This window comes from Cebus imitator, unplaced genomic scaffold (genome assembly GCF_001604975.1).
Source record: "Cebus imitator isolate Cc_AM_T3 unplaced genomic scaffold, Cebus_imitator-1.0 Scaffold260, whole genome shotgun sequence".
Lineage (NCBI taxonomy): Eukaryota > Metazoa > Chordata > Mammalia > Primates > Cebidae > Cebus > Cebus imitator.
In genome coordinates this window covers 1,622,144-1,631,980 of record NW_016107575.1, presented here as the reverse complement: position 1 = coordinate 1,631,980, position 9,837 = coordinate 1,622,144, and the positions used below count along the sequence as shown (strand labels likewise).

Here is a 9,837-nt window from a genome sequence, read left to right as displayed (position 1 = left end):
TCAGCTCATTAAAACCTCCGCCTCCCAGGTCCTGGTTCAAGCAATGCTCCTGCCTCAGCCTCCTGAGTAGCTGGGATTACAGGCATGTGCCACCATGCCCAGCTAATTCTTGTATTTTTAGTAGAAACAGGGTTTCACCATGTTGGCCGGGCTGGTCTCAAACTCCTGACCTCAAATGATCCACCTGCCTCAGCCTCCCAAAGTGCTGGGATTACAGATGTAAGCCACCTCACCTGGCCACTAGAAAATTTGATCTTTTAAGGCCAGGTGTGGTGCCATACACCTGTAATCCCAGCACTTTGGGAGGGTGAGGTGGAAGGATTGTTTGAGCCCAGGAGTTTGAGACTGGCCTGAGCAACACAGGGAAACCCTGTCTCTGCAAAAAATTTTAAAAATGAGTGGGGCATGGTGAGGTGCACCTGTGATCCCAGCTATTCAGGGCTGAGGTGCCTCTAGGATCACTTGAGCCGAGGAGACAGAGGCTAGAGTGAGCTATGATCGTGCCACTGCACTCCAGTCTGGGTGACAGAGCAAGACCCTGTCTCAGGCCAGGCACGGTGGCTCACACCTGTAATCCCAGCACTTTGGGCGGTGGAGGCGGGTGGATCACTTGAGCTGAGGAGTTCAAGACGAGTCTCGCCAACATAGCAAAACCACTTATCTACTAAAAATACAAAAATTAGTCCTCCCTCCTCCTCCTCCCTCTCCCTCCTCTTCTTCACCTTCCTCTACTCCCTCCCTTCCCCTTCTCTTAAAAAAAAATTAGCCAGGCATGGTGGTGCGCACCTGTAAATCTAGCTACTTGAAATGCTGAGGCATGAGAATTGCTTGAGCCCAGGAGGCAGAAATTACAGTGAGCTGAAACTGTGCTATTGCAGTCCAGCCTGGGTGATGGAGTGAGACTCTGTCTCAATAAAAACAAAAACAGGCTGGGTGCTGGAGCTCCTGCCTGTAATCCTAGCACTTTGGGAGGCCAAGGCGGGTGGATCATGAGGTCAGGAGAACGAGACCATCCTGGCTAAGACAGTGAAACCCCGTCTCTACTAAAAATACAAAAAATTAGCCAGGCATGGTGGTATGTGCCTGTAGTCCCAGCTACTCAGGAGCATGGTGGTATGTGCCTGTAATCCCAGCTACTCAGGAGGCTGAGGCAGGAGAATTGCTTGAACCTAGGAGGCAGAGGCTGCAGTGAGCCGAGATTGCGCCACTGCATTCCAGCCTGGGTAACAGAGCGAGACTCTGTCTCAGCAACAATAACAACAACAAACCAAAACAAAAACAGAAACAAAAACCCTGTCTTCCTCCCCCCCCAAAAAAGCAAACTTGACCTTTATATAGTTATATAGAATTGTATAAATTTGACCTTTATAGTTAAATTCAGCAGTATTTTCCTTTATGGCTTCTGGGTTCATGTCTCATTTAATACTCCTATGTTTTTCCAAATCCTTATTTCTATGATTTCATGTTTTGTACTGAAATCTTTTTTTTTGTTTGTTTTGGGATGGAGTTTCCCCCTGTTGTGCAGGCTGGAGTGCAGTGGTGTAATATCTGCTCACTGCAAACTCCGCCTCCCGGGTTCAAGTGATTCTCCCTCCTCAGCCTCCTGAGTCGCTGGGACTATAGGTGCACATCACCACGCCCAGCTAATTTTTGTATATTAGTAGAGATGGGGTTTCACTGTGTTGCCCAGGCTGTTCTTGAACCCCTGAGCTCAGGCAATTCACCCGCCTTGGCCTCCCAAAGTGCTAGGATTACAGGCGTGAGTCCCCATACCCAACCTGTACTGAAATCTTTTCTCAGACATGTGCTTTGTGTTGGGAATTCTGGCTGAAAAAGGTAGAACCGGTTCCGCCTCAGTGCCTTCTGACCTTCACTTTCTTGCCATCGATATCAAGAGAGCGCACGGTAAAGTCCACTCCAATCGTGTTCTGCTGTGTCTCAGTGTAGACTCCAGACTTGAAATGCTGCACCACACACGTCTTCCCCACATTGGAATCCCCAATGAGGATAATCTTGAATAAATAGTCAAAGTTCTCATCTGCTGCCTGGGCTGAGTTGGAGAACTGCATGGCTCTTGCCACCTAGAACAGAACTAGGAAGAAAGGATGAAATTCAGCACCAGGAACTGGGGATCCAGTAGACAACAAGACAGGGGGAGGTCATTACCTTCACAGTGCTACATCCTTGTGAGAGGACGATGCTAATGATGCTAGCTAGTCAGGCACAGAGGAGTGCCTGCATAAGCTGACATCTGCCCTACATGTGTTGATCTTACTTTAGGGGTTCCCTTAGAATAAAGAGGTTCCATTGCCATTCTCTGGTGGGTCTAGTGGATGGTCAACACTATCAGATAAAAGCACTGATGTGACCGGGTGCGGTGGCTCACGCCTGTAATCCCAACACTTTGGGAGGCTGAGGCAATTGAATCACAAGGTCAGGAGATTGAGACCATCCTGGCCAACAAGGTGAAATCCCGTCTCTACTAAAATACAAAAAGTTATCCGGGCATCATGGCATGCACCTGTAGTCCCAGCTACTCGGGAGGCTGAGGCAGGAGAATTGCTTGAACCGGGAGGTGGAGGTTGCAGTGAGCCGAGATTGAACCACTGTACGACAGTCTGGCGACAGAGCAAGACTCAATCTCAAAAAAAAAAAAAGGTACTGATGTATCCTAGACCTGGAGATGAGGTACCACATGCTCTATCAGAGTGCCCACAGAGCAGAAGGATGGCAGAGAAAATTCCCGTAGCAGTGACTCACCTGCCATTGGAGGTCCTACCAGTGTCAATTTCACCTGGGGAGAAAGACTCCCAGCTGCTATAAGACTGACTGTCCAGGCCGGGCACAGTGGCTCACACCTGTAATCCCAGCACTTTGGGAGGCCGAGGTGGGTGGATCACCTGAGGTAAGGAGTTTAAGACCAGCCTGACCAACATGGAGAAATTCTGTCTCTACTAAAAACACAAAATTAGCCAGGTGTGGTGGCGCATGCCTGTAATCCCAGCTACACGGGAGGCTGAGACAGGAAAGTCACTTGAACCTGGGAGGAGGAGGTTGCGGTAAGCCAAGATTGCACCACTACATTCCAGCCTGGGCAACAAGACTGAAACTTTGTCTCATAAAAAAACAACAAAAAGACAAAAAAGGTTTCTAAGGACAGTGTTTCACAAACTAATTGATTATCGGAATTATCTGGGAGTATAATTGAAAAATATATATATACTTTTTTTTTTTTTAGATGGAGTCTCGCTTCGCCCTATCTCTAGGCTGGAGTGCCGTGGCAGGATCTTGGCTTACTGCAACCTCCATCTCCTGGGTTCTAGTGATTCTCCTACTTCAGCCTCCTGAGTAGCTGGGACTACAGGCGTGCACCACCACGTCTGGCTAATTTTTGGATTTTTTAGTAGAGACGGGGTTTTACCACATTGGCCTGGCTGGTCTTGAACTCCTGACCACGGCCTCCCAAAGTACTGGGATTACAGGCATGAACCACGGCGCCCAGCCTTAATTTTATATTTTTAGTAGAGATGGGATTTCACCATGTTGGCCAGGATGGTCTCAATCTGTTGACCTCGTGATCCACCCGCCTAGGCCTCCCAAAGTGCTGGGATTACAGGCATGAGCCACCATGCATGGCCTCTTTATTTTGAGGCCCAGGCTGGAGTGTAATGGTGCAGTTTCAGCTCACTGCAACCTCCACCTCTGGGGTTCAAGTAATTCTCTTGCCTCAATCTCCCAAGTAGCTGGGATTACAGGCGCCTGCCACCATGCCCGACTAATTTTTGTAGTTTTAGTAGAGACGGGGTTTCACCACGTTGGCCAGGCAGATTTCCTTACCTCAGGTGATCTGCCCACCTCGGCCTCCCAAAGTGCTGGGATTGCAGGCATGAGCCATTCACTTCGCCTGGCCAGAAAATGAAGGTTTCTAATGACAGTGTTTCACAAACCAACTGATTATCAGAATTATCTGGGAAATCATTGAAAATATATATTTTTGGAGCTCATCCCAGACTTACTAAACATATTTCATCTTGTTCTTTCAAAAATTATTTCTTAGTATTTTTTTTCTTTTCTTTTTTGAGACACAGTCTTGCTCTGTCACCCAGGCTGGAGTACAGCAGCGAAAACTTGGCTCACTGCAAACTCTACTTCCTGTGTTCAAGGGCGTCTCCTCCCTTAGCCTCCCGAGTAGCTGGGATTACAGGTGCATGCCACCATGTCTGGCTAATTTTTGTTTTGTTTTGTTTTTTGAGATGGAGTCTTGCTCTGTTGCCGAGGCTGGAATGCAATGGTGCGATCTCGGCTCACTGCAGCCTCTGCCTCCTGGGTTCAAGCAATTCGTTGCCTCAGCCTCCCAAGTAGCTGGGATTACAGGCACTTGCCACCACATCCAGCTAATTTTTATATTTTTAGTAGAGACAGCGTTTCACCATGTTGGCCAGGCTGATCTTGAACTCCTGACCTCAAGTGATCCGCCTCGGCCTCCCAAATTGCTGGGATTACAGGTGTGAGTCACTGCACCTGGCCTATTTCTTATTATTTTAATAGAGACAGGAAGGTTCTCATTATGTTGCCCAGGCCACTTTCAAACTCCTGGCATCAAGTGATCCTTCTGCCTCAGCCTCCCAAACTGCTGGGATTATAGGCAGGAGCGACTGTGTCTGGTGCACTAAACATATTTTAAAGTTAAAAACACAAAACCAAAACCTCTCTCTCTTTCCTCTCTCTCACTATCTCTTCCCCAGGTGATTCTGATGATGAGCCAGATTTGGAAAACACCAATTGACCAAGTCACCTACCTGAAAACTTACTCCCACCATCAGCATCCCTGGCTTAAATATCCACCTATGCTTAAATATCTTTGATCACAAGGAACTGACTATGTTCTGAAAAATTTCCATTTTGCACTGGGCAGCTCTCACTTCTGTGGGATTGACACCTCCCTCCATGAGGTTTCCATCTGTCTAGCTCAGTGCTGTCCTGACTCTGCCAAAACACATCACATTCCTGTTCCTCATGGCAGTCCATCAGATACTTGAAGCAGCAAAAATATCCCCGGAAGAGAGTATCCCCCGCCTGGTTTTTTTTGGGGGAGGGACGGAGTCTCGCTCTGCGGGATTGCAGTGGCATAATCTTGGCTCACTGCAATCTCCACCTGCCGGGCTGAAGCAATTCCCCCTGCCTCAGCCTCCTGAGTAGCTGGGACTACAGGCATGTGCTACCACGCCCAGCTAATTTCTTTATTTCAGTAGAGATGGGGTTTCATCATGTTGGCCAGGATGGTCTTGATCTCCTCACCTCATGATCTGCCCTCCTCAGCCTCCCAAAGTGCTGGGGTTACAGGCATGAGCCACCACACCTGGCCTCCCCAGCCTCTTTTTTTTTTTTTAATTAAAAAAAAAATTTTTATTTTCTGCCCCAGCCTCTTTAACTGTTTTTCGAGAGAATGTGATCGTCTCCTCATCCAATAGCTCTAAAAGTAACTGAAAGCTGATCCCATTTAATGATTACATTTAATGTGCTGCAAATTGCCCCAGCCTTGTGACATCCTTCTTCACTTCCCCGTTTTACTCTGGTTTCCTCTAAAGTCTTAGAAAAGGGCAGTCTGTCTCATCACACAAGGTAAAACACACTCAAATGTCCAATCTGCATGCAAAAACCCAGGTCTTAAGACGACAAAGAAGGATCCCATACCTTTCTTGGACCTCTCTGAAATCACATAGGGGTAGATAGATAATCCAGCAGACAACAGACACAATCAAACCATTTTTTTCCTCTCTGACTTTTCAACTAAAGACAGCCATTCCACTTCCGGTGTCTTGGTCTTATCACAGTAACTTGAGCTGAGAATTTATTTCCACGTCTCCCCTCGCCCTCTGGAGTCCTCAGGGTTTCCACAAAAGCCCCCTTTAATTTAGCCAAAAGCCGTGCAAAGACACACAGGCAGCGTCCACCCCGAGGATGCCCTCCCTCCGAAATCCCGCAGCCTTCTCCTTCCCGGTTCACCTGTCGCTCATCTGTCTCGCTCCCTCACCTCTGCTGGTCAGCAGGTAATGTTTTCTCTTTCTTCTGGTTTTCCTTTTCGGCCCTCAGTGTCCCCTTCTTCCTCCTGCCTCGCTGCTTGGTGGGAAGTGTAGTTCTGGCCCCAGGTGTCGGGTTTGGTGGCCTGAGAAAGTGAAAGGAGAGTGCAATCCCTCCCACCTGCCCTGAGCCCCGGACTGCCGCAGGGTACAAAGTGCCAGGTGAGTGCTGGCCAGCACAGGGCAGGGCGCAGAGCCAGCTTTCTCACCACCCTTCGCCTGCCTAGCGGAAAGCCCTCGAGGGAAGGAACCGGTGAACTCGGCCAGCGCTGATCCATGCAACGCTGCCCCTGCTCCTTCCTTCTACTCACTCTCTCTTGTGTGCCCTTGCGTCCTCTGCTCTCAATGTGTCCTGGAGTCCCTTGATAGGAAAAAATTTCAGAGTGTAGCTCATATAATAACAGTGACTATTGTTTTGCAAAATGTTTGGGTCAGTTATACATGTGGATATTGTACTGGATGATATAAGAAAATATTTATTTGTTTATTTATTTTGGGACAGGGTCTTACCCTCTCACCCAGGCTGAAGTGCAGTGGCACCATCATGGCTCACTGCAGCCTTGACCTCCTGGCTTCAAGCAATCCTCCTGCCTCAGCCTCCTGAGTATCTGGGACCACAGCTGGCCTGGGGGTTGTTAGTTGAGAGAACATCTAACATCTAACAAATAAAGGAGGATACAGATGTTAAGTAATTTATTTTATTATATATACATATTTTTTAGAGACACGGTCTTGTTCTGTGGCCCAGGCTGGAGTGCAGTGGTGTGATCATGGCTCACTGCAGCCACAGCCTCCCAGGCTCAAGCAAGCCCCCACTTCAGTCTCCCAAGTAGGTGGGACTATAGGCACACACCACCATGCCCTGCTTATTATTTATTTCTTTTAGACATGGGGTCTCCCTAGGTTTTGCATGGTGGTATGAAACTCCTGGGATTGGCTGTGTGCAGTAGCTCACGCCTGTAATCCCACCACTTTGGGGGCTGAGGCGGGCAGATCACCTGAGGTCAGGAGTTCAAGACCAGCCTAGCCAACATGGCAAACCCCATCTCTACTGAAAATACAAAAATTAGCCGGGTGTGGTGGCACGCCCATAATCCCAGCTACTTGGGTAGGAGAATTGCTTGAGCCTGGGAAGTGGAGGTTGCAGTGGGCCAAGGTTGCGCCACTGCACTCCAGCCTGGGTGACAGAGTGAGACTCCTCAAAAAAAAAAAAAAAAAAGAAACTCCTGGGCTCAAGTGATCTTCCTGCCTTGGCCTCCCAAAGTGCTGGGATTGCAAGGCATGAGCCCCTGTGCCTGGCCAGATTGTACGTAATTTAAGTCTTCAGTAATTAATTGTTTCCTGGATCTGAATATCTCTTTGTGAGGAGTCAGAGAAAGGAGATGATGCAACGAGAAGGAAACAAAAACAAAACTAAAAGAACTTTGAACGTGTATGGGAAGAAGAGCTGAAGAAAATTTTGCCTCACTCCCTCAAAAATTCTACCATAGAGCAAACATTAACTTCCAGAAAACCTCAAGTTTAACCATCCCAGATGCTGGCAGTAGAAGCATAAAGCTGAGGCGAATTTTCCTTACTATTTTTTCTTTTTCTTTTTCTCATTTTTAGAGACGGGGTCTTGCTATGTTGCCCAGGCTGGAGTGCAGTGGCGATTTGCAGGTGCGATCCCACTACTGATCAGCACGGGAGTTTTGACCTGCTCTGTTTCCGACCTGGGCTGGTTCACCCCTCCTTAGGCAAACTGGTGGTCCCCTGCTCCCAGGAGGTCACCATATTGATGCCGAACTTAATGCAAACACCCGGTTGGCATAGCGCACTTCAGCCCAGAACTCCTGGGCTCAAGCGATCCTCCCACCTCAGCCTCCCCAGTAGCTGGACTACAGGCACGCCACCGCGCCCAGCTTCCTTACTATCTTTTCCCCCCAGAGTCTAGAACAGTAACTGCCTCTCAATGTCTATCACAGGGACTAGATTTTGTCCACTACGTAGGATGTGATATGTAGGCAGTTAAACAGCATTAGAGACCTAATAAGCAAAATTGAAACAGAAACATCCTGTTTGATAAAATATTTACATTGGTGTCCTATTTCCAGACAGTGGGCTGAGACCTATAAATGAGTCATGAAATCAATTTTAGCAGGTTACAACCAGCATTTTCACAAGAAGGGATTAGGAAACAATTTCAGAATGTATCTCACGTAGTAACAGTGGCCACTGTTTTGCAAAATTTTCGGGTTGGTTGTACACGTGCATATTGTACTGGGTGATGTAAAAAAGAATGTTTTTTTTTGAGACAGGATCTCACTGTCACCCAGGCTGAAGTGCAGTGGCACCATCATGGCTCACGGCAGCCTCGACCTCCTGGGCTCAAGCAATCTTCCTGCCTCAGCCTCCTGAGTATCTGGGACCACAGATGTGCACATCATGTCCAGCTATTTTTTTTTCCATTTATTTATTTTATTGCATTTTAGGTTTTGGGGTACATGTGAAGAACATGCAAGGTTGTTGCATAGGTACGCACGTGGGAGTGTGATTTGCTGCCTAAAAATATGGAACGCTTCACGAATTTGCGTGTCATCCTTGCACAGGGGCCATGTTAATCTTCTCTGTATCGTTCCAATTTTAGTATATGTGCTGCCGAAGCGAGCACTTTTTTTTTTTTTTTTTGAGATGGAGTCTCGCTCTGTGGCCCAGGCTGAAGTGCAGTGTTGCAATCTCGGCTCACTGCAACCTCCATCTCCCGGGTTCAAGCGATTCTCCTGCCTCAGCCTCCTGAGTAGCTGGAATTACAGGTGTGCGCCACCACACCTGGCTAATTTTTGTATTTTTAGTAGAGACAGGTTTTCACCATGTTGGTCAGGTTGGTCTCAAATTCTCTTTTTTTTTTTTTTCTGAGATGGGGTTTCACCATGTTGGTCAGACTGGTCTCGAACTCCTGACCTCAGGTGATCCATCCGCCTAGGTCTTCTGGTCTCAAATTCTTGACCTCATGATCCACCTGCCTTGGTCTCCCAAAGTGCTGGGATTACAGGTGTGAACCACTGGGCCTGGCTATTTTTTTTCACTTTTTTGTAGAGCCAGGGCCTCACTCAGATTGGTCTCAAATTCCTAGGTTCAAGCAGTCCTCTCATATCAGCTTCCCAAAGGGCTGGGATAACAGGCATGAGCCACTGTGCCAGGCCTGAAATGTATTTTTTACTGTAGGCTTGGGTCCAAAATGTTTGGGAAGCACTGAAATACAGGGCAATTTATTCACCATCCAGGAACATTACTTCTATAATGTCTTCAGGTAACCTGGAAAAATCTGTCTTACCCAAAACTCCAGTTACCTATCCATTTTCAGGATACTCTCTTCTGGGTGAGATAAACTCAACACTGTCAGGTACAGCAAGAAAACAACAGACCCTGCCAAACATTACTGCAGGCTGAGAGCCACCGGCACATGTCTGCAATGTGGAAATCCAGTGTAGGTCAAGATTCACCCCAAATGTGTGACCAGGGGCAGGAAATAAAACCTGTTAGGTGTCAATGTCATGAAGTTAAGTGTCCAAAATGTTGTCTTTCTTCTGGTAATGTTTACTTTTTTTTTTTTTTTGAGATGGAGTTTTGCTCTTGTTGCCCAGGATAGAGTGCAATGGTGCGATCTGGGCCCGCTGCAACCTCTACCTCCCGGGTTCAAGTGATTCTCCTGCCTCAGCCTCCCAAGTGGCTGGGATTACAGGCACCCACCACCATGCCTGGCTAATTTTTGTTTCTT

At 47.7% G+C, this 9,837-nt stretch overlaps 1 protein-coding gene and 1 non-coding gene across 3 annotated transcripts in view; both read right to left on the bottom strand.

Annotated features, from left to right (window-relative positions):
* Window positions 1-6,150, bottom strand: part of RAB19 (RAB19, member RAS oncogene family) — a 14,536-nt gene extending 8,386 nt beyond the window's left edge. Inside the window, exons 1-2 of one of the 2 annotated variants that reach the window (XM_037728273.1) lie at window positions 6,035-6,150; window positions 1,869-2,092 (exon numbers count right to left, since the gene is read on the bottom strand). In XM_037728273.1, coding sequence (XP_037584201.1) covers window positions 1,869-2,069 — 201 coding nt within the window. In that variant the 5' untranslated portion in view covers window positions 2,070-2,092; window positions 6,035-6,150. Of the gene's footprint in view, window positions 1-1,868; window positions 2,093-6,006 lie in introns of both variants that reach the window. The other variant, XM_037728274.1, reaches the window with a different exon arrangement.
* A 2,473-nt stretch (window positions 6,151-8,623) lies between these two features.
* LOC119467108 lies at window positions 8,624-8,730 on the bottom strand. Its single transcript, XR_005195638.1, has one exon. It is a non-coding gene; the product is annotated as a U6 spliceosomal RNA (small nuclear RNA).
* Between the last annotated feature and the right edge of the window lie 1,107 nt (window positions 8,731-9,837).